This window comes from Macaca thibetana, chromosome 14, assembly GCF_024542745.1.
Source record: "Macaca thibetana thibetana isolate TM-01 chromosome 14, ASM2454274v1, whole genome shotgun sequence".
Classification (NCBI taxonomy): Eukaryota; Metazoa; Chordata; class Mammalia; order Primates; family Cercopithecidae; genus Macaca; species Macaca thibetana.
The window spans coordinates 117,894,265-117,918,669 of NC_065591.1; the positions used below are offsets into that span (position 1 = coordinate 117,894,265).

At 55.1% G+C, this 24,405-nt stretch overlaps 1 protein-coding gene across 2 annotated transcripts in view; it reads right to left on the minus strand.

The window, feature by feature from the left end:
* KIRREL3 (kirre like nephrin family adhesion molecule 3) overlaps positions 1-24,405 on the minus strand; it is a 578,853-nt gene that overhangs the window by 8,206 nt on the left and 546,242 nt on the right. The window contains exons 7-14 of one of the 2 annotated variants that reach the window (XM_050755682.1): positions 24,149-24,254; positions 17,594-17,742; positions 15,112-15,239; positions 13,412-13,538; positions 9,037-9,137; positions 5,511-5,709; positions 3,953-3,988; positions 83-190 (exon numbers count right to left, since the gene is read on the minus strand). In XM_050755682.1, the coding sequence (XP_050611639.1) occupies positions 83-190; positions 3,953-3,988; positions 5,511-5,709; positions 9,037-9,137; positions 13,412-13,538; positions 15,112-15,239; positions 17,594-17,742; positions 24,149-24,254 (954 nt within the window). The remainder of the gene's footprint in view (positions 1-82; positions 191-3,952; positions 3,989-5,510; positions 5,710-9,036; positions 9,138-13,411; positions 13,539-15,111; positions 15,240-17,593; positions 17,743-24,148; positions 24,255-24,405) is intronic. The other variant, XM_050755683.1, reaches the window with a different exon arrangement.

Here is a 24,405-nt window from a genome sequence, read left to right on the forward strand (position 1 = left end):
TGCTTACTTGCTCTCCGGGGCAGCCTAAGCCTGGCCTTTTTCTCTGTCCCCCTCCCTGAGATCCCGGATCTCCCTCCCGTACTTCTCTGGGAACGGGCACAGCAGAAGGCCACGATGGTTGCCATAAGGACGAGGAAGGCCACACCAGCTCCTACGGCCACCCCAATGATGACGGCCATCGGCACAGACTCTGTGGGAGAGAAGCGGGCACAGCTGACGAGGGATGGGGAATGGCCTACTATCCCCCCAAGATCTCACCCCGTTCCTGTGGGTGCAGCCCCTGCCACATGGGGCCCTCCTGGGAAATGCCTCAGTCGGGCCTGGGCAGGCACAGGCCGAGTCCAACCGGGGTCAGCTCTAGCTGGGACTGCAAAGACCAGGGTGGAGGACACGGGGGCTTGGTGGGTGGAGGAGAGGGCGGGGGAACTGGGGCAAAGGGCAGAGGAAGGAGAGCGAGGCAGGCAGACACGGAGAAGGGAGGGCCAGGGAACAGGAGGACCGGAGATGAAGGGTGAGGCTGGCACGATGGAGCTCTCTCTGGCATTAAACAGGAATGCTCTATCACACTTTGGCCAGTGAGTCATAGGCCCTGGCTTTTTTTTGAAAAACGACTATGGTCACTGCCCTTGTTTGTTCAGAATGTTCTCTCCTTCCCTTCCCTTTCTCGGGTGAATACAGAGGACATCCGGCTCTTAGCATTTCCAGGTCTAAGCAGCTTCCCTGCAGGTCTGCTGGGCATCAGTTGTGGCCCTCAGGTGTCCAAGTCTCAGGGGCCAGGGAGCAGGGTTACAGCTTCTCCACTGCAACCTCTTTAAGGAGAGAGGCCCCTTTCCCTCCATCTCCAGGTCTGCAGCTTCTCCCTGGAGGCCTCCCCTCTGAGCATCCTTGCACCCCTCCCGGCAAGAGAGGCCCACACACTGGGCAGGCAAGGCCTCACCCCTGCTGAGTCTCTGCCGCCTGTCTCCTGCCCAAGCCGAGTGGGGGTAGGGATAGGGAGGGTAAGGATGGAGTTGGGGGTGATCTTCCAGACAGCTCTGGCCCTTCTATGGCTGCAAGTGGGGCCTGAGCACACGATCTGGGGCCATGAGGAGTCCATCAGGAACAGAACTAGAGAATGCTGGGGCAGGGAGAGCTTGGGGCTCTCACTGAGGTCCAGAGAAGTCAAGTGATTTGGCCAAGGACACACAGGAGCTGCACAGCCAGGGTCAATCTAGGTCTCCTGTCACTGTCCTCGCCCCTCCACTCACCCCACTCCCACCCTGTCCAGCTCCACCCACAGAGTGACATGTGAGATCCTCTACATCTCATATGCTCGGTACCACCCAGGCTGCCGCTGCTCCGAGTCCTGGCTCCATCCCTTCTTCTGAGCAACGGACTTTGCCTTTCTTATAGGTGTAGAGTGGGGATAATGCTACCGCCCCTCTGAGAGTTGTTATGGGCTTGAGCTGGGTGAGTGTGGGCAGAGGCCTCGGAGCAGAGTCTGGTACCCAGCCCTGTTTGGTGTTTGCTGTTGTTGTTACCTGGGAAGGGGTCACCAGCAGTTCACAGTCCTTTATTTTTGGGACGAAGTCTGGCTGTGACGCCCAGGCTGGAGTGCAGTGGCATGATCTCAGCTCACTGCAACCTCTGCCTCCTGGTTCAAGTGATTCTCCTGACTCAGCCTTTTGAATAGCTGGGATGACAGGCGCCCACCACCATGCCTGGCTAATTTTTGTATTTTTAGTAGAGATGGGGTTTCACCATATTGGCCAGGCTGGTCTCAAACTCCTGACCTCAGGTGATCCGCCCGCCTCAGCCTCCAAAAGTGCTGAGATTACAGGCGTGAGCCACTGCGCCTGATCAGCAGTTCACAGTCTTAAAGGCCAGGAAAGCTCCTTTTAAAGACTGAGCCCCTCCCCAGCCTACCCTGCGTTCGTCAGTGTGGGCGACTGGGGACAACTAGGTATCCGTTCTGGGTTACAACCCAACAAGCCTTTTGTTGTCTTTTTCTTTAAAGAGAGGAGAAAGACCTCAAACCCTGGCCTCTGAAGATGCTGGTGGGAGGAGGCATCGAAGGGTGGCGGTAGGGGGGCAGCCATTTGCCCTCCGGCCAGAGGAAGCTGGCGCCCCTGGCTGGCAGTGTTGTTAAGTTGGCGCATCCCTTTGCCACCCCAGGACTTGCACACGAAGCCATTCGTTACCTACCGATTAGTGGCCAGGACAACTGCGGGGGTGACGGGGAGGGGACCAAGAGGAAGAGGTAGACACTTGGGGGTTGAAACGCGAGGTGCCCAAGTTGGTTCAAGAGTCAGACTGAGAAAAGGGGCTGGGACTCAGCTGAGCTTGCCTTGCCCAATAGATGACAGTGTCTCTAGGTTTCAGTTCCATGAGGAAAGGGAAACGGCTTTGGCAGCTCATGGACTCTCTGCTTTGGAATTGGATGGATTTGGGTTGGTTTCTCCTCAGATTCCTGGTAACTTTCCTTGGAAAAACACAGGGCTTGTCTCAGCAGAACTCAGAGCCAAAGTATGCCCATGGAAGGCTCCTTAACACCTCTGGGCCTCAGTGCCTTGTCTGCAGCCTGGAGAGCTGGGCAGCGGCATTGAAGGTGCCTTCCGATCCTGGGATCCACAGCCCGTGTTTCCACATGCTGCTGACGGCTGGGGGCGGGGCGCCCTCTTAGCGGGACAATGGTCCCTGGGCAGGTGGGCAGGGGGAGAGCAGGGGGTCCTGTGGGGGTGAGCGCCCCGGGGTGGCATCCCTTTCCAGTCCCCAGCCTGCCTGTGTGTGTTTCTTCCTTGCCTGGCTCCCTCAGGTTTGGCCTAGGGTGATGTGCAGGCCCCTCCTCTCTGCACAGAGCCTTCCCTGCATGGCCCCTGGAGAGAGACTGGAGGGAGGGGCTGTCCCCGCTCAGCCTCCCCTCCATCCAAGGAGGTTGCCAGGCACCAGGAGTCAGCCACCGAGGGGAGAGGGTGTTAGGGAGCTCTGGATGAGTGTCAGCAGACACAGGAGACACGGAGACAGGAGACACCACCCTCAGCATTAGCACGGACCTGGGGAGAATGCAGCGGGAGGCTGGCAGCTTTCTGGGTTGCCCCAGCGTGGGCTGCAGGGGCCTCTGTGAGCGACCTGTGCCCTGGGTTGGTGCTCTGATAGGGGCATGTCTGCCAGGAGGGGCAGAGGCAGGGGCACGAGGATCCCACGTAGAGCTTGAGGAGGTAACACGGGCCAGGGGCCAGTGTGGCAGGAGGCCTAGGGTGGAGGACCACTCCAGTCTTCAGCATGGCCATAGAGCCTGGCATGCTGGTCCTGATTCTCTTTTCTGTTTTTCTGCTTGGGGGTGGGGTTGAGAGCAACTCCACCCAGGGGGCATGATGACTGCTTTGCTGTGTGTGCCTGGGGAGGGAGGCGCTGCCCTGCAGCCTCAGCCTGGGGTGAGATGACACTTCCACGGGGACTGCAGGAGTAGGGAGGGGTGGCAAACAGCAAGCATGGATGCACAAGCCACAGCAGGGGCTGGGGCCCCCGGTGTCCTGGGAAGCAGTGGCCAAGCTGGTGATGATGTGGAGAAGTAGGAAGGGTCGGAGAGAGCCTGGAAGCAGAAGGCAGTCAGGACAGGGACCAGCTGACCCCAGAGGCCAGCTGACCCCAGAGGCCAGGAGTCAGGGCTCCGGAAGAGAAAGGATGGAAGGAATGGAGCAGGGAAGAGTGAGAGCCAGTGTCCCAGAGCGGAAGGAGTTGTGGGTTCCAGCGGCAGGCAGGAGACAGGTCTCTGGGGTCCCTAGGCCCAAGATGGCTGGGACCCCCCCGCCCCGCTGCTCTGACTACACTAAACCCTCAGGACGGGGGAGGGCAGAGACATTATTGGCCAGCACAGGCCTCCCTGCCCCCTGCTGGGTTCCCTCCCCAGCTAGCCAAGAAGTCCCTTCCCCCACCCCCTGCCCAGGGCCATTCTCATCATCTCCTTCCGTACCTGCTTCCAGCCCGGCTCCCGACTTCATTTCCGAACCTGTTTGGAAATAAAGCAAGCGTCTACAGCCAGGGCCTGGCTGGCCAGGGTAGGGTGGGACTGGGGATTAGCTGCTTGAGGGGGGCTGGGTGAGGGGTTCCTTTCCCAGTCACGTCTCTGGGACCCCCAACAGATCCAGGCTAGCCCAGTTGAACTTGGAGTTCATTCAGACTGACTTAGAGACTGGAGGGCTAGGGACCAGAGAGAGAAATCATGTCTCGGAGGGTCTGGGGAGGTTGGGGTGAGAACACTTGGGGGAGGGCATGGGGGTGGGGGCACCAAGGAGAAGACACGGAGGGTAGGCAACAGGGGACCAGGAAGGTTTGGGATGATGTGTGGATGATATTATGCAAATTATGTGCAAAGCATTCTGCAAAGCAGCATCTATTAGGGAAGAGGTGTTGGGAGATACTGTGTGATTTGACCCATAGGTGTGATCCTGGTGTGGTCCACTGAGGCCTGGGGACCCTACTGAGACCACCCACTTGGCCTAGAATCTCTTGCTGGGTCTGACAGCCTGCGAATGGGCCTTTACGTAAAAGGGTGTCAGAGACTGCCAGGACTGAGGCCTCCTGGGCGCCCGAGGCCCATCCAAAGGCCCAGGCCCAGCTGAGCACGAATCCCTGGTCCACCATGGCTTAGCCCCTGCTGGCAAAAGGGCAAGATTGACCACCCCTCTCAGAACCCAGCTTGCTGCTGGCTGTGGTGGAGCTTCCAGAGCCACCCCTCCGGGCCCCTCCAAGGCTCCCCATCCTGCTGTCTGTGCCTGAGAGCTCCAAGCAGACCTGGAGATCTGAGCATCTTTGACCAGGAGCTGGGACGTCAGTGCACGGGGGCTAGTGGGGTGAGCCTTCTTCCTCCTCCTTCTCACCCACCGGACTGCTTTGCCCAGCGCTGCCTTTGCGGCACAGGGGTCCCTGTGCCTCCTAGGTCTGCAGGTGGTGTGAGCCCAGCCCCCGGCCCTAGGGATCTGGACAAACAAGCCCGACCCCTTAGCTTTGGAGTGGGTGCCCTCTGTGGGACTTCCATCTGAGTAACTGGATGGGCTTGTCATCTTCACTGTGGCTGGGCCAGGTTCCCAGCACACCCATGCCAGTATATCCCACGCTCCACCCAGGTATGACACCTCCCAAAGGGCACTTTGGTGTCAGACCAGGGCCCACGGCGGAGGGCAGGGCGCAGAAGCCGAGGCCTCTGGAGGCTGCTGGGCAGCTTGTCATTGCCACCCGCCTGCTCATTGCTGTGGTCACCTCCTACTGAAGTATCGCCCTCAAGGGCTGCCGCTCTGAGCTGTGTGCTTCCCTTTCTTGGTTCCTGGTGGAGGCTGGTGGCCCTTGCTTCAGCGAGAGCCTGGCTGAGGAGGCTTCTGGCTGGCTAGGCTGTGTGGTCGGCCAGGAGGAGCACTGTGGCTTGTCCTTGGGCCCCGGCCCACCTTGCAGCCACCTGGGCCCTGCCCTAGGCCAGGAGAGGGCCCCTCTGGTTCCATCGTTCATCGTTCCCTCACGGCCCTGGCAGCTCTCACCTTGCTCCTTGAGCCGGATGATCTCAGTGTCGGAGCCGAAGCTGTTCCAGGCCGTGCAGTTGTAGATGGTCTGGAAGTCGGCCCGCACGATGTTGCTGATGGTCAGGGTGGAGATGACGCCCTCCTCGGTGCTGATGGTCTCCACCGTGTAGCGCCCCGATGTCCCCGACTCCAGAACGTTCTCCTTCCAGGACCAGGCCTGTCCGGGGGCGCAGAATCAGGAGCAGACTCCACCAGAGGGGCCCAGGACACGCCCACACCAGAGTCACAGTGCCACTGCCCTGCTCATGTTCATGCTCACTGCCACACACTAACACATGTACACTCGGGTATGTATGCAGGCACACACGCCACACACCACAAATATGCACACATGCAGGTGCACACACAACACACATCACCACACATGTGCATGCACAACATCCCACACAGCACAAACATGCATGTACACATGTGCACACACAACACACAAACACATGTCAATGCACAGCACCGCACACATGGTCAACACATTTATATACATACCACACACCACAAACGTGCACCCATTATAACACACAACATACACATACCACCAATGTGTATACACACAGGTTTGTGCACATGCACCACAAACATGCATACGCAAGTACATGTACCACAACACACATAAACATGCATCACAGCATATGCACACACCAAATCACAACACATCACATCACACACATGCCTGCATACATGTGCACATGCCACAACATGCATACACACCTCACAATACATGCACATCACACTTCACACTAAAAACATGATACAGCCATGTACATACACATGGCAGACACGATACCACATCTACACGCAACACACAGACACTACCCCAAATACATGTACACATGCACACACACACCAAGATGCACACACTATATGCCACATACAATACAAGCATGCTTACACGCATGTATGTACCACAACACACACTGCAACACATGTACGCATTCGCCATACACACACCATCATGTGTACATACAGGTACACACACTGACATACACACACACCGTGTGCTCACACACACAAGTACACCACCGACAGATATACATGTTCACATATGCCATGACACACATACATGACAACACACCCACACCACACATGTACACAATCCACAAGCACAAGCACACACACATACTCCGGGGCATCCTCAGAGGGTCTTTCCATCCCAGAAGGGGGCCTGGGGAGCATCATTCGGGGCAAAGTGGGCACCCTGCTGGCCTGCGCCCTGCGCCTCCACACAAGTGTCCCCTGGGACTGCGGCTGCCTGGGCGGGTGTGAGTTAGGACAGCAGCCCCATGAATGCGTCTACCTGTGTGACATTGTATGTCTGTGTGAGAAATGTGTCTACAGAGCTGTGTCTGTGATCACCTTTGTCTACCTTAGTTTACAGGGCTGCTGGTTAACAGTTTTCAGAGCCGGCCACATACACTGTCTGCACCTCATTGTGTAAGCGCCTTGCACACCCTGGTTCAGGGCTGATGAGAGGGACTGAGTTTCTCAAACTCGGTGCTGTTGTCATGCTGGACTGACCCATTCCTGGCTGTGGGGCTGTCCCAGGCACTGCAGGATGTCAGCAGCACCCTGGCCCCTACACACCCAGTGCCAGGAGTATCCTCCAAGTAATGACAACCAAAGTGTCCCCAGGCACTGCCAAATGTCCCCTGGGGCCAGCGAGAACCGCTGGCCTAGAATCAGATATTTCTGGAGAGAAGGTGCGAAAATGTCCAAGAGTGAATGGAATATTTGATAATGAGCTTGTGTTACATTTATAATTAAAAACATTAAAGAGTAAAATGAATGACGAGGCATAGGTATTAGTTTTATTTGTGAGTTCTTGCCATTTTTTTGTGAATCTTTCAGAAAGCGAATGAACTGAATGCTTGAGAAAGTGTGTAGCGGCAATAATACTCTAATAATATCTTCGTTTACAGGATGACAGTTTCAACTGGTGCAGCCTGGGTGTCAGCCCCCGCATGCACGGATTAGGAGTGACCTCAGCTGCTCCATGTCTGGGCCAACCCCACCCTCCCTGCACTGCCGCCTTGTGAAAAGGTACAGCTGCCCTGCCCACTCCACCCCTGGGCAGTCTTCTAGCAGGATTTTGCCAGACACTGGGAATTACTACAAATAATAGTTTTCCCCAGTAGTGCTATAAAATGCTCACTTTTCTTTGTTTTCATGCCTGACATCCCTCCAGTTTCAGATGGATTTGGGTACAAGACTCTGCCCCCTGGATCACTAAAAATACAAAAAAACTAGCCGAGTGTGGTGGCAGGTGCCTGTAATCCCAGTTACTGGAGGTCGAGGCAGGAGAATTGCTTGAACCCAGGAGGCAGAGGTCGCAGTGAGCCAAGATTGCGCCATTGCACCCAGCCTGCGTGATAGAGTGAGACTCTGTCTCAAAAAAGAAAGAAAGAAAGAAAAAAAAGACTCTGCCCTCACCTTAAACTTTGTTGTAGAGACAGGGTCTCACTATGTTGCCCAGGCTCGTCTCAAACTCCTGGGCTCAATTGATCTTCCCACCTCAGCCTTCCAAAGTGCTGGGATTACAGACATGAGGCTCCGTGCTCAGCAAGACCCTCCCTTTAAAAAAATGCAAATGCTGGCTGGGCACAGTGGCTCATGCCTGTAATCCCAGCACTTTGGGAGGCTAGGGTAGGAGGATCAATTGAGCCCAGGAGTTTGAGACCAGCCTGACCAACATAGTAAGACCCCGTCTCTACTGAAAATACAAAAATTAGCCAGGCATGGTGGCAGATGCCTGTAATCCCAGCTACTCAGAAGGCTGAGGCACGAGAATTGCTTGAACCCAGGAGGTAGAGGTTGCAGTGAGCCGAGATTGTGTCACTGCATTCCAGCCTGGGTGACAGAGCGAGACTCCATCTCAAAAAAAAAAAAAAAAAAAAAAAAAAAAAGGCAAGCAAATACCTGGTAGGAGGTGCTGAGGGTGGACTCCTCAGTTGCCTTAGCTGCACTGCAAGGATAAGTTCTTTGAAGAAAGGAGGGAGACTGGAATGGTCACTTTAGAGGGGATGATTGATAGGTAACAGGGCAGGCTACCATGGACGGTAAAGGCCGTGGAGACCTGGCAAGGAGGACTCAGGGAGGCACAGAAAGGAGTTGCTAACTATTAACTGCACTCTAAGATTTTGCTAAATACTGGCCTGGAGCCCAGGAAAGGGAAGAAGTCATTTGTCTTTTCTCTCCACTACCCTCGTGTGCCCCTCTGCCCTTAGGATGCGGAATTTGGTCAGAACCGTTCATGTCAGAGCTCAGCAGAACGGCAGATGAATCCTGGGAGAGCACTGCCTATTCTGAGAAAGGCCTGCAATTTTGTCTTCGCGACGCTTTTCCAAGACAGCCAAGGCAGGTATAATTTTCCTCAGCAAGGAAAAGGAGCCTCGGAGGTGTGCATTGCCACCGCCTGGCTGGCCACCCAGCTATTGGCAAAAGTGACCGTCTGGCTGCTGGCCCGGCCCCCGCCTGCCCCTGGAGCACTCACGATGCGGTCCGGCGGCGGTGTGCTCCGGATGAAGCACTTGATCTGGCCCTTCTCGCCGTGGAGGGCGTGCTGGGTCTGGGTGCTGGAGATGATGGGGGGTCCTGTTGAGAGACAGCGTCCCATTAGGCACCTGGGAAGGGCACGTCCCTGCTGGCGCCCTCTTGGGTGGGTTCAGAAGTGTATTCATTAATCCAAGCATTCAGCAAACATTTGCAGAAGGCCTGTATGTGCAAGGTAAAGTGCAAGGTAGGAACTCAGAGATAAATTAGGCATTCAGTCATAAACCTCTCAAGGGATCATGAGTGAATGCTTCTAAGTCAGAATCCCCAGAAGATATAAATAACTGTAATAAAAGGTGGTGAGTCTTAGTACTACAGGAGCGGTGCAGATAAAGTGCTAACTGACTTCAGAGGAGAGAGAATAATTCTATCTGGCGGACGGGGAAAGCTTTAGGGAGGAGGTAGTAAGCCTGGAAAGGAGGTGGGAAGGTGTCTGGATGAAGGAAGACTCCCCCTGCCTCAGCCAGCTGCACCCCTGCAAGCCATTCCTTAGACATCCAGTAGAGGGCACCCTTGCCTAACAAACGGGAGGTCCCCGGCCAGCCGGGCCAACGAGAAGAAATGGTTGATGTCCCCCTCCTAAGGGCGGGGATCACCCTGGACGGTGGAATGCATACGCTGTGAGGCCATGGTTCCCAAACGGACCCCGATGTTATATCACAGAGTGTGGCACATGTTCATGGGTCAGGTTCTGAGAGCACCTGCCTCATTCACCACATTGCACAGGCAAGAGAGTCTGCCTGGTGGAGGGGAGCCTGTTCCCCAGCACCTCTTGTCCAGTTCCTCCTGTTACCTAACCCAAGTCTTTCCCGTGTGACGCCTGCCTGGCCGTGAAAGCCAAAAGGAGCCGCTAGTTTAGCTTCGCTCTGCTGGCTTCCTGGCTGGGCTGGGTGTTTGAAGGATGGGTGTAGGGACGGAAACGGTCATGCTCCCTTTTCAATCCCCGGGGTAACAGTTGAGACTTAGGTGGTAGATACCAGAGGAAAGAGAGCTGGGAGCAACGCATCTGGAGAACAGGCAGAATTATGCCGGGAACAAAACAAAACTTGCTGCAAACATAATTGCTGTTTATTAGCCACCTTAATTAAAGCAGATTTGCATTTCTATGAGTAGCTCCCAGCCAAAGGAGAAAAGGTACTGGAGACACTCCGGTGACTTCTGTTGAGTCTGAGAAGGCAAAGGGCTTGGGGCAGCGTGAGGTGGGCGTGGGGAACCCTCCATGGCTTTAAGAATGGGCTGAGTGCTGCCCTCCTTCCTACAAATCCTTTAGCTCCAACAGGTCTAGGACCCAAAGAGATGAGGAGATTGATGTTTTCGGAACCGGATGGTGCTTTGTTTTGCTGCTGGACTAAAAGGTGACAATACTATAAAACCTTTTCTGGTCAGGCGCGGTGGCTCACGCCTATAATCCCAGCACTTTGGGAGGCTGAGGCAGGCGGATCACAAGGTCAGGAGTTCGAGACCAGCCTGGCCAATATGGTGAAACTCCGTCTGTACTAAAAATACAAAAATTAGTCGGACGTGGTGGCAGGAGTCTGTAGTCCCAGCTACTTGGGAGGCTGAGGCAGGAGAATTGCTTGAACCTGGGAGGCAGAGGTTGCAGTGAGTCAAGACCACCCCACTACACTCCAGCCTGGGCGACAGAGCAAGACTCTGTCTCAAAAACAAACCACAAAAAAAAAAAAAAAAAACCCCAACACACACACACACACACACACACACACACACACACACACAACCTTTTCCTTGTGCTTCCAGGAGCTAGGAATTCCCTGAGGGGTTTTCAGGATTCTAAAAGGCATCATCAAATGCATCTGCTTCTTAAAAGAAAACAAAAACCAGATAAAGGGAAACAGGGTGAGGGTTAGTAAGGTTTCTCTCCCCTTCCTGCAGATACCTGATTTGAGCCAAATCGGTTGAGGTCTGTGCCAATTTCTTTCCCAAAGGATTGCTGCGCTGGCCAGCAGTTGTCAAAAACCTGATCTCATTTGAATGCTTTCATAGCACCAGCTCCCTCCAGCCCATGCCCAGGTCCCATCCACTGGGTTTCACCCTCCCTCTGCCTGCTCTGCAGAAACAGGGACAGACAGTTCACTCCCAGGAGGGTCTGGCGGGCTCCTCTCCAGGGCCACTGAACTCATCCCCCTGCCTCCAGGTGTGTGAGGCCACCCTAGTCCAGCAGAAATAAATGAGCAGCTTCTTTGCTTCCCTCCAATCCCTCCAGCTTTTCTCTGCCTGGAAGCCTCGGGGAGCTTGTGCTGGCAGGGGTTGAGGCAGAGGAGGGGAGAGAAAGAGACCTGGAGAGTGCAGATTCAACCTTGGTCAGCACCAGGAACTGGGTTTCAGTGTCCTCCCCATCCAAGAGAAATGTCCCTCCAGGCCTGTGTTCCCCAGGGGGCATTCTGTCCTCAAGAAATCTCTTTATATCTCCCTTGGAAATGCCTGAACATCTAAAGTGACAGCAGATGTCAGCTCCTCCTTTATCCACCTGCTTTTTCCCAGAAACACCAATGCTCATTTAATGCTCCAGGCTTGGGGGCCCTGGAGTGTGTGAATGAGCGTGAGGGTTCTGGGCTGGTTGGTCATGGGGCCAGCAGAGCAGAGCCGGCTGCAGGCACGGACAGCCTGACTTCCGAGTGCCCTGGCTGGTGCGGGCTGTGTGGAGGCCGCTGGTTTCACTGGGGCCTGGAGCTCTGAGCCGAGTGTCAGACACCTGCGCTGAAAGGAAAAGGCTGCAGCCTGTGTTGCCATGGATATACGGAGGCGCGATCAGATGCTGTTATTTTTAGCCCTGCAGTGCCAATTTATTGGTGGCGTCCTGGGGACACGCAGGAAAGGCAGGAGGGCTCTGAGTCAGGGCTCTGCCAGGACAGGTGGCTGGGAACGTGCTGGGGTCTGGGTAGACTCAGCCTCCCTCTGGGGCTGCCACGGCTCTGGGGTGGGGGGAGAGGAATGGAAATGCCTGGGATGTGGGGGGAGCTAGTGAATGGGGACAGCAGAGAAGGCTGAGGAGACACCAAGCTGGTTTTGGTTTTCTAGCGAAGGGAATCGATGAGGCCACCAGCAGGTGGCTTTCTGGGTAGAGAGGACGCTGAAGCCCACTGAGCTCATTTGGAGACCTCAGCTGGCCCCTCCCTAAGGCCCTGCTCTGGGGCCAGGACCCAGATGCCCTGCAAACGTTGGTGGCTCAGTTCCTGCAGGGGCCCAGAGCTTTGGGGTTTTCATCTGAGGCAGGCTATGGTGGGAACAGGGGCCTCCCAAAGGGCGGCGGGCATGACAGAGGTTTGGGGGGAGCCTTCGGAAATGGCAGAGGAGTCGAACTGGCAGCTTTGCTTTTTGCCTGTGGCCAAAGCACCTGATGGGGCAGGGATGTCCGCATTTGCGTCCTGGTGCCACAGCCTTCTTGGGTCTGGCCTGAGCCAGGTCCCAGCTTCTCCATGACTGTCTACACCCCATCATCCAGGCCTGGTCTGACACCCTTGTCCCTACACATTTCATGTAATAGTCATTCATCTACTAACTCCCACCGTGAAAAGACTCCCCTGCTGTAATTATTTGTATTATATATAATAAGACATGCTTCCTGCCCTCGAGGGGGCCCCTGAACACGTGGCCTGGTGGAGATGGTGACAGGGCTCCCTGGCTGGGTGGCTCACACGTAGCGGGAAGAGGCTGGTCAGGAGGTGCAGAGATGCTCTCTTAAATTCCCATGGGGCCAGGAGAGGTGGCTCCTGCCTATAATCCCAGCACTTTGGGAGGGCGAGGCAGGCGGCTCACTTGAGGTTAGGAGTTGGAGACCAGCCTGGCCAACGATGGTGAAACCCTGTCTCTACTAAAAATACAAAAAGCATAGTGGCACATGCCTGTAGTCCCAGCTACTCAGGAGGGTGAGGTTGCAGTGAGCTGAGATCGCGCCACTGCAATCCAGTCTGGACAACAGAGCGAGACTCCATCTCAAAAAAAAAAAAAAAATTCTCATGGGCCAAGGCCATGGTGAGTGGATGAAATACATTGGCCACCTAGTGACCTCCGATGCTTTTTTCCCTGGCCAGGATAAAATTCATCACCCACCAGTCTTAGGGCCGAGACCCCTTCGAAGGTAACAAACAAAAAGGTGACCAGAAAACTCTCCAGGCCCTTCCTCCCCTGGCCTGGGTCTGACAGGGAATCCAGGAGGTGGACCTAATTGCTATCTACCCACAGCTGGAGGTGACAGCAAGGCCCAGAGCCAGCGACAGCTCCTTTGGGGCAATGCCAAGATGCCTGAGGTCCTTCTTCCCTCCCTCAGGCCTGGCTCACCCCAGTGAGGGTCTTACCATTGACAGTGAGGGTCACCTCTCTCTCCCCGGCTCCCACACGGGGCACCACAGCCCGGCACACGTACTTGCCCGCGTCCTCCTGGCGCACGGATTTGAGGGTCAGGGTCTTCTCATTGCTCAGGACCTAGGAGAATTGGCAGGCTCAGACACCAAGAGCAGGCGGAGGGGCGCGCTCCGTCTCTGGGAACAGGGCAGCTGAGAGGCTGGCCTGGGGTAACTGACGCAGTCTCCCGCATCTCAGTAGGAAGCAAGGTGGGGAGGAAAGAGGCCAAAAATGTCCTGGCCCAGACAATGCCTGTGGGCTGTACAGAGGAGACTCCGCCGGCAGAGAGGCTGCCCCGTGTGGCTGAGGATGTTGCATCCCAGGTGCAGCCCTGTGGGCTGGGGGCACGCGGGGGTACATGTGCCGGAGGAGGGGGATGCCTGCCTGGGGACTTCCAGGCTTCCTCCTACAGGAACCTCCCTGTACCTGCGGTGGCTTCTCCTCTCCCAGGCTAGCCGTGGGTGGCCTGATCCTACAGCTGAACTTCTTTGAGAGCCCCTGGACCTGTTTTCAGAGTCATTTTCAGGATCCCTTTGGGTTATAGCTTGGAGTGATGAAAACAGTCTCTGGCATGAGCTTGGTCTGTGTTCGAATCCTGGCTCCAGCAGTGAACACCTGTGTCTGTCTGGTCAGTTGCTTATCTTCTCAGATGCTCACTTTCTGTCTATGTGGGGGCCTGGCAGGATAATGCAGTATCTGCTACGTAACAGGCCACACAAAGGTTGGTTTCCTTCTTGTCCCCCTGCTTTCCCACCCGAGGCTCTCCCTGCTTCTTCTTATGTGAGGACACCTGACAGCCTCTCATGCACTGAAGAATACGTACGTCTTAAAAGAGGAACACAAAGGCCGGTGGCTCACGCCTGTAATCCCAGCACTTTGGGAGGCCGAGGTGGGCGGATCACTTGAGGTTGGGAGTTTGAGACCAGTGTGACCAACATGGAGAAACCCTGTCTCTACTAAAAATACAAAATTAGCTGGGCATGGTCGCCCGTGCCTGTAGTCCCAGCCACTTGGGAGACTGAGGCAGGAGAATCTCTTGAACCCGGGAGGTGGAGGTTGCGGTGAGCCAAGATCACCCCATTGCACTCCAGCCTGGGCAGCAAGAGCAAAACTCCACCTCAAAAAAAAAAAAAAAAAAAAAAAAAAAAAAGGAACACAAGAAAGTGAAGCCCAGGTTCAAGGGTAAAGGGTGGCTTTATTTGGGGGAAGTTACAAAATTTCTTTCTTTTCTCTCTCTCTCTCTCTTTTCTTTTTTAAGGTCTTGCTCTGTTGTCCAGGCTGGACTTAAACTCTTGAGCTCATGTGATCCACCCACCTCAGCTTCCTGAGTAGCTGGGACTACAGGTGTGTACCACTGTGCCCGCTTGAAAAGCCTTTCTAGCGCCTTCCCTCCCAGCACGTTGGTGACCACCAACTTTTCTTATAAGGTTTAGGACAGGGCAAGACTGCAATGGCTGAATGTGGTCAGGGTGGGACAGGCACATGAGGGTACCTGGGTTCCCCCTCCTCTTTCTGGGGTCTTTCTCCCTGTGGCTTACACTGGAGGCTGACTCCCCCAGTCTAATAGTGAGAGAGGCCTGGGCAGCAGTTCCTTCTAGCCCCACTGTCCCCCACCCCCTGCCAGGGCGACCCGAAGTCTGAGCTGCAGACTTACCACTCCAGAGCCCCGCTTCATCCAGACGATGGTCAGGGATGGGTTACCGGTCCAGGCGCAGCTGAAGACAGCATCAGAGCCCAGATCCACGAGCAAGGATTGCGGTTCTGTGGTCATCCGGGGCCCAACTGCAATGCGGGGAAGAAGGAGACAGGTTTGGGTGGCTGGGGAGCTCTGGGATCCTCCTTGCTGCTGCCTCCTTTCCCCCCCCAGACCTTGACTGGGGGAAGGGAGGCAGCAGGGTACTTGTGCCACCTCAGTCGCTTCCATTTTAGTTCTCTGCCCGGGCGGGGTCTGGGGTCTGGGACTGGGACTCAGGAAGTAGGGAGCAGACCCCTGTCCCTGAGGCTTCGCCTCTCTTGGGCCCACAGAGGTGGTCGGCAGCGTGGGGCCTGGGAAGAAGGTGCTGGGGACCAGGTTCTGCCTGGATTTACCCCCAGGGCTCTCATCCCCTTCCCTCTGTCTGGATCCCAAATGGTGCCAGAAAGTTGGGGAAGCCCTTCCATCCCAGCGGCAGGCATGGGCCCTCCTCCTGTCCTGGAGGTCTGGGCCCTTGGGATCTTCATGCCTCTGCCTTCAAGCTGGCTCCCATCTCCTCCAGCCTCAGCTTTCATGACCTGGAATCGAGTGACTGGTGCACCTCTGGGGTGGGATGGGGGCTCTGAGATGCAGGGTGATGGAGGCAGGGCTCTTGTGATCCACTCCTCCTCCCCCAGCGTTTCCCACCCAGTGCTCTCAGGCCACCCTCCTATTCCAGCTATTCTGGTCTCTGTGTCAGCCCCACTGCAGCAGAGCAGCCCTGGGTTCCACTTCCCACCCCTCTCCTAAACATTAAAGAGCTGAATGCAGGCTCCTCTCCACCTTCTCCAGCATGTCTGGAGCTTCCTGTAGACCCAGCTTGGTCTACACAGTGGGGGCTGTGGGGGGATTCCAGGCCCAGGGTCCGGCCTTGGCCAGGCAGGTCTCAGAGTGCTCCTTCCAGGGAGCAGACAGAGCCTGAAGCCTGGTGCCAGGAGACTGGGATTTGTCCCCTGATGTAAAAAGGGAGTAACAGCACTTTCTTCAGAGGCTTCAAGGGAGAGGGGAAGGGTCAGATTTTTTAAAGTTTGTAAAAGCGAGTTTAAAACTGTAAGGGGCAGTGTATGAGCTAATGATGCTTGTTTTGAACACATCCAGCCAGTTAGTCCATGGCAATGCGCTACCTTGCTGTGGGTCCCTGCCAGCCTCCAGTGGAAAGGAGGGGATGGGCCAGGCGCGGTGGCTCACGCCTGTACCCCAGCACTTTGAGAGGCCGAGGTGGGTAGATCACAAGGTCAGGTCAGGAGATCTAGACCATCCTGGCCAACATGGCAAAACCATCTCTACTAAAAATACAAAAATTATCTAGGTGTGGTGGCAAGTGCCTGTAGTCCCAGCTACTCGGGAGGCTGAGGCGGGAGAATCTCTTGAACCAGGGAGTCAGAGGTTGCAGTGAGCAGAGATCTTGCCACTGCACTCCAGCCTGGCAGCAGAGTGAGACTCTGTTTCAAAAAAAAAAAAAAAGAAAAAGAGAGTATATCCACGAGTCCCCTCAGTGGAAGGCAGTGGAATGTGTGGATGGGCAATGGATTTGGTCATTGCCCAGGTTCAGTTCTCATTTGGCCACTTACTGTGTGACCTCAGACCTCCATCTCCTCATTTACATGATGGGAATAATAATATCTACCCATGATGGCCTGCATGCTTGTGTCCCCTGTCAACCCTGCAATTGAGCTCATGTGATCCTCCCACCTCAGCCTCCTGAGTAGCTGGGACTACAGGTGTGTACCACTGTGCCCGCTTGAAAAGCCCTTCTAGTGCCTTCCCTCCCAGCACGTTGGTGACCACCTACTTTTCTTATAAGGTTTAGGACAGGGCAAGACTGCAATGGCTGAATGTGCTCAGGGTGGGACAGGCACATGAGGGTGCCTGGGTTCCCCCTTCTCTTTCTGGGGTCTTTCTCCCTGTGGAAGAAAGTTGAAATCCTCGCCCCTGTGGGATGGTAGTAGTAGGAGGAGCTTTGCGGGGAGCAGGGGGATTAGATCATGAGAGTGGAGCCCTCATGATGAGATTAGTGCCCTTGGAATAAAGGCCCCAAGAGCTTGCTTTTCTCTTTCTCTGCCATGGGATGCCACAGCAAGAAGGCAGCTGCCTGCAAACCAGTAAGGGAGTCCCCACCAGAACCCACCATGATGGCACCCTGATTTCAGCCATTTAAGTCACTGAGTCTATGGTAACATGTCATAGCAGCCCCAGCCAAGACCCTGACTCATGGGGTCATTACGGGGATCGAAATAAACACGAAACACTGCACAAAGCAGGTTTTTGTTGAGTGCAAAGCATCCTACGTCATGACGCATGAAGCTTGTGTTGTGTGCAATGAATCAAGCCCTGGTTTCTCCAGCTCTAAGCAGAAGCCACTGGATGCCTGCTCGCCTGGGGAAGCCTGCACCACTGCACTCACAGTAGACGTCAACCGTGCGGCTGAGGTTGGTGCTGCCCAGGGCGTTGGTCACCTCGCAGGAGACAGGCTCTGAGAAGTACGTGTAGTCCACTGTGGTCCTGTACACCTCTCCAGATGCCTCCTTGATGATCTGGCCCCGCTTGGCCCACCTGCAACAAAGGCCAGGGGCTGATGTGGGCCTTGAGTGGCAAGGCCAACCCTCTGGGAGCTGGATGCATCCATCCCATGGGAAAATGAAGCCTGGGGTGGGCGGCAAGTTGTGGGGGTCCTATGGGGTCCCTCGAGGGGAATCTTCACAGAGGGGCTACTTCAAGGGCTCAGAAGGAGTTGGTTTTGCTCCCATCCAGGCAGTTGTGAAGGTGGCGGGCTTTGGTTTGTGGTCACCAGGCAGTCAGTGGCACTCAACAAGTAGGTTATTCTGGAGGGGGTGAGTGGATTACTCGGCTGGTCAGCCCATCTGCTGGCTAGATGATGGAAAATCCAACTGTCAGTGGGCAGACAGCTGACTGTCCTGCTCTGAACTGGATCATGGGCCCCTTTGGAAAAGAAGGAGGCCAAGTCCTTGACCTCAAAGGCCAGGGTCAAATGGAGCACACCCCTACATGCATGCTCATACGTGTGCACGAGCATGCACACACACACACTGACAAGGCGAGAAGCTGTAGGAGAGGTATGCCGTAGGGGTTCCATCTCCCATCCAAACAGTGGAATACTAATACCCATCAGGAGGAGTGGCATGAGCCAGTGGCCCTGGCTGCCCCTCTTTCCTCTCGACCAGCTCTCAGCTCTCCTGTCCTGTTCTGCCTCCTGCCTCTATGGGGTTCTGCATGGTGCCTCCTCACCCCAGAAAGTCCTCCCAGTTTCCCCAGATGACACTTGCTCTTCTTCCTGCCTGGCCTCTGCCCTTGCAGCCTGGCTTTGCTCCTCTGAGGCAGTGGCTCCATCAGCACTGGATTGGTGAGGTGATGTGAGTCTTAAGGCTCTTTTGTCGGCCAATCGGTACCATACAATAAGGGAGGACAAGAGGCCTCTGACTTGCTTTGGATCTGGTTCTGGGGCAGTGGCCCCTCTGTTGGACCAGTGACCCAGCAGCCTGCTGTGTGCAGGAAGCACTGGAGCCTCACAGGGGTGTATATGTGTACACATGTATGTGTGTGCATGTGTGTGTGCAGGTGTGCATATGAAAGTGCATGTGCGAGTGTGCATGTGTGTGCATGTGCATGTGTGTGTGCATGTGTGAATGTGTCATGTGCACGTGTGCATTGGTGAGTGTGCATGTGTGAGTGTGGGCATTGTGTGTCCATGTGCATGTGTGCATGTGTATGTGCATGTGTGAGTGTGGGTATGTGTGAGTGTGTGCATATGTGTCCGTGTGTGTGCATGTGTGAGCGTGTGCATATGTAAGCATGTGCATGTGTGCATGTGTGTGTGCGTGTGTCTCTGTGTGTGCATGCATGAGTGTGTGCATGTGTGTCCGTGTGTGCATGTGTGTGCATGTGTGCATGTGTGAGTGTGTACATGTGTCCGTGCGTGCATGTGTGAGCATGTGCATGTGTGTATATGTGTGTCCGTGTGGGTGCATGTGTGAGCGTGTGCATGTGTAAGCATGTGCATGTGTGCATGTGTGTCCATGTGAGTGTGTCCATGTGTAAGCGTGTGCATGCGTGTCTGCATATGTGTGTCCGTGTGTGTGTGCATGTGTGTCATGTGCATGTGTGAATGTGTTCATGTGCATGTGTGCATGTGTGTGCGTGTGTGTCCATGTGCATGTATACATGTGTGTGTCCATGTACATGTGTGTATGTGTGAGCGTGTGCATGTGTGAGAGTGTGGATATGTGGGTGTGTGCATGTGTGGGCATGTGCATGTGTGAGCGTGTGCATGTGCATATGCATGTGAAGTTGGGGGCTTCCTTACGGATCTCCAGGGAAAGAGTTCGTTTCCCCTGGTTTAATCCTATTCTGGCCAACATTCTGTTTTTGAAACCATGGAACTTCTCTTCAGGCTCCTCCCATTGCAGGTGACGTGTCTTTCGGGGAGTTTGTCTTTCCAGAGCTGCAGCGGCTCGTTGCCTCCAGAAGCGTCGCCCCGCAGCCACTGCTCCCTGGAACTGCAGTGTCTCTGCCCCCTGCTTTGCCTCCCCTTTATCTTATTCCTGGAGTCTTTCCTGGCACCACAGATGCCGTCTCCTGCCCTTCCCTCCATTAGCTTCTTGCCTCCGTCTGGCCCATCCAGCCCCGAGAGACGGCTGTTTCTCGGCATCACACAGAACACCTAGGCTGGCACCACGCAGTTGTTATTGCAAATTAATATTGGGTAATTATTAAGAACACAATTAATAATAACAATTGTAGTTTAACAACAGAGCAAACCATAGCTCCCTTAGAGCTTAAGGAGCTTCCCAGTAAGCTATTATGTGTTAACTCATGTGTCGTTTCAATTTCTAACTTTAATTTAATGACCAGACTTAAGAGTCAAGCCGGCCCCTGCCTGCGGCAAATGAATTCAGTTCCAGGCACAGCTGGGGGAGTGTGTCCAGCCCTGCAGTTCCTTCCACCCTGCTGAGGCGAGGGGGCCAGGTTGTGGATGCAGCGGGAGGCCAGCCGGGGAGCTGGCTGGGCTGGGAGGACAGGGATCCCCGGCTGCTCACAGCTCTGGGTGCCGGGCTGGGGCTGGAGGGTTTGGGCGCAGGTGATTGGGCCAAACATGCGTCTTCCTCAGGGCTTCCTGGAGAAGACGCAACTCTCTCCTCTCCTTTCCTCCCAGGGCCCCTCACCAGGAGCGTCATGGAGGGTGGAAGCCCCACGTGCTTGGCCCCAAGTTATCAGCAGAACTGCTGCTGGCTCCAGGCGCCAAGGTTCCCTGCCCTCCCTGTCCTCTCCTCTCACGGTGAGGGAGCCGGAGAAGGAAGAGGAAGGGGCCCGCTGTGGGGGCTGGGTCTGCAGGAGCCCAAGCCAGGCCTTCTGGGGAGGTGCCTCCGCAGCCGACAGAGCCCCCAGCTCACATCTTGCCCAGCCGGTCTTTCTTCCCCTTCTGCATTGAAAAACCCTCTGAGGGGTCCCTGCCAAAAACACAGACACTCAAACCACTGCATCCACACAGTTGGCCAAGGATCCAGGCCAAGAGCTAAAGAGCGAGTCCCGCCCCACCCTCTTTGTGCCTCTTCTGATTTTGGTGCAGTTTCTTCTTCCCTGTCCTTTCTCTTCGTCTCCTCCCCTTTCCCCACCTACCTCCCCCGACTCACTGTTGCTTCCCCACCTCTCCCAGCCCCTCTGAAAGTGGAGTCAATTTAAGCCTCTCCCAATCAATGTCTAATTTGGTCTGAACAAATGTAAGATGATTATTTATATCACAGAATCAGGGGACCCAGCGTGTCACAGCAGCCAGGTTGTCCTCAAATAGCCCAAAGTTTCATCTCTGGTGGGGGGGCCACATCCCGCTATCTGCTGGGATAGCTGAGACTCTCAGAGGAAAGGGCCCCAAAGCACTTTGGGCTCCTGGTCCCTGGGAGCATCTGCAGCGACACCCTCATGCCACTCAGGCCTCCTTCCCAGACACGGGGATGGAGGAGGGCGTTCTCTCTAGTTTCAGAGATGACAGCCTCTTAGTGAGAGCAGGGAGGAAGTTATCAAGATGAATGAAAGTAAAGAAACAAAGATTCCTGTAATCTTGTCAGTTAGTTGGGAAAAATCAATGTACTTATGTGATGAGATTTGCTTATGACTTTCTTCGTGGATCCCAACATTGTATCTGAACACCTGGCTGCTTGGTGAGACCTTGCTGGAGTGAAGGGGCTGAGCGAGTGTGGGTGGGTGCAGGCGCCCACCACCTCCCTTCTCCGTGGCCCCTCCACCTCCTCCCTTCCCAGGCCACTCCAGCTCTCTGGCATGAACCTGGGGGCCGGAAGGCTCCCTGAAAGCCTCTGGAGTCCTGGAGGGAGATGACCCCTCAGTGAGGTGTTTTCAGGGCCCTTCACTAATCAGAAGGCCATGAGGGAAGGTGACCAGTAAGAACTAGAGAGTCTCTGCAGGGCACCCTGCGCTCCCAGCCTCTCAGCTCCTGCTTGGTATCGGAGGGGCTGGCTGTGATACTGTGAGCTCCAGGGGAGTATGAAAAGGAGGACCCACAGGCCACCTGTAGCCCAGGGAATCCTGCATGTTCTCTGCTTATTCATTAACTTTTCAGCTTGCAAAAAGTAAACTTCGGAATTACAGAAAAGTTGTAAGAATAGTCCCATTAACTGCCACCCTCCCATCGCCCAGATTCACCAGTCGTTAACATTTTCTCACACGTGCTTTGCAGTGACCTCTCCTCTCCTCCCACCTTCTTCTCCTTCCTATTATTGCTGTTCTGCTTTTGTGAGGTTGGTGACTCTGGGAATCGGGCCCAGCACTTGGTTTCCTGGGTGTTTGCTCAACCTTTCTGGGTCAGTAGGCAGGTGTGTGTGGGGGGAGGCAGGCCTGGGGGTGGAGGGGTCAGGTCCCAGGGCGTGCAGCCCTGCTGTCTGCCCAGCCCACCCATCACTAGGTCCCCAGGTGACCGGAGCCTGGCAGTGAGGGGAAATGAAAGTTGAAAGTTGTGTGTCCTGGTCTCTGGGGCACCCAACAGGCATTCTAAGGGCGGCTGTGAGGGTGAATCGGGTGCTTACGGGGCGGTCTGTGAGTGTGAAGGGCTGCCCTGGGAAACTAGCATGACAGGTATTTTCTGGGCATGTTGTACCTGGTGTTTAGGGACCAGAAGCAGAGACCTGGGAGCAGACAGAGGAGAGAAGCTGAACTTGTACAGAGGAACCCAGGCCTGGCAGGTGCGGCGTGGACGCCCAGGGCCAGGAAGTCTCATCGGGCTCCTCTCCTGTATCTTCAGTGGCTTCTGAATAGATGCCAGACCACAGCCAAACCAGACTTGCCCCTGGACCTGGCTGGATCCACATGATTCCAGGGAGCCTGGAGTCCTTGGCTCAGAAGGGACCCTGGAGGTCACCTGATCTTTCTTCTGACTCCAGTCAAGCGAATGGTTAAATTGGACAGGACAGTTGGATTCATCCTATTTTAAAATATCCTTGGAGATAGGGACTGTGTGCTCTGCCTCTGTCTGGGTTTCTGACTCCAGTGCTGCTTAATTATGCACTCTGCAGGGAGCACCTCCTCATGTCCAACCTGAATCCCTGGCTGTCCCTGTGGCCCATTGCCTTCCATTCTGCCCACTGGGGCCACACTGCCTCTTGTCTTCCCTGTTCTCCACTCCCCCAGGCCAGCTTATTTCCTAGGCTGGGACCATTAGTATCATTGGCCTTTGCAGATGCTGCATCTTAATGACCCAGATCAACGGCAGAGGTGCCACCTGGGCTCCACCCCCAAGCCTGGTCTGGTGGAAAGAGATCAGGCTGAGTCAGGGCCATGGCACGTTCCACATGGCACCCAAAAGGATGTGAGTCTGCCCTTGAGTGCCTCCAAGGTTGCTTAGTCTCCAAGAGTCCTGTGCAGTGACAGTGCCCAGGCAGAAGGGCGCCCAGAGGAGCAGCCCTGTGTGTTTACTGGATCAGTCAGACACATTTAAGGACTTGGTTTATGCCATGTGCTGTGCCTCATGCTGAGAGCCATCAGTGACTAAATTGCAGTTCCTGCCTTCATGAAGCTCTGTCACAAGGCAGAAACAAGTTAAAAAAAAAAACAACAAAAAATAGGGATGCTTTGGCCGGGCGCCGTGGCTCACACCTGTAATCCCAGCAGTTTGGGAGGCCGAGGCGGGGGTATCACGAGATCGAGATCGAGATCAGGAGATGGAGACCATCCTGGCTAACATGGTGAAACCCCGTCTCTACTAAAAATACAAAAAAAAAAAAAAAAAAAAAAAAAAAAAAAAATTAGCCGGGCGCGGTTGCGGGTGCCTGTAGTCACAGCTACTCAGGAGCCTGAGGCAGGAGAATGGCGTGAACCCAGGAGGGAGAGCTTGCAGTGAGCCGAGATCATGCCACTGTGCTCCAGCCTGGGCGACAGAGTGAGACTCCGTCTCAAAACAAAAACAAAAACACACACACACACACAACAAAAAAAACCAAACAGTGATGCTTTTATCCATATTGTGAGCAAGAGACACACAGGGGCCATGAGCATGTGTGATCCCGGATGCTCACTGGACCGGGCTGGGGCCCAGACATCCTGACCCACCCAAGTGAACCAGTTTGATGGGCACAAGACTAGAACGGAGGTTCTGATCTTGCTGCTTCTCCTGGTTGTTCTTTTTTTTTTTTTTTTTCTCCTGAGCCTTTCCCACGTTCGGAGTGTGGGATAAACAGGCTATTCAAGCAGAAGGCATGAGTCCTGCTTCCTCCAGTGGAAGAGGGCATGTGCATGCACAGAGGATAGGAAGGGTCCACCCGGTCACCAGGCAGCCGGGTGCTTCCCCCGGGAAGGGAAGAAGGCTACTGGACACGCAATGTGGACCAGGCACACACTGCGGCCATGCTAAGGACCCTAAGTGACATCCCACCTGAGAGGCATAGGGGTGGGGGCCAGTGGCCAGGCCAGGCCAGGCCTCCTCAGTAGTGACTCTCACCTGTACTGGGTGACAGCTGGGTTGGCCTTTGCAGAGCAGTGGAAAGTCACGACGTTGTCCTCCAGCACTGGCTGTGGCTCCACCGAGAGGTTGACCAGTGGGGGGTCTGCAGGGAGAGGGCAGTCACTTGTAGACCCGAGAAAGAATGGGGGCAGGAAGATCCTGGTGACTTGGAGGGTAGAGCCAGAGACTCCACCACCCAGGAACCCTCAGAGCAGCCACCACCCTGGTGGTCTCCAGGAAGTTGGGGGCTCCAT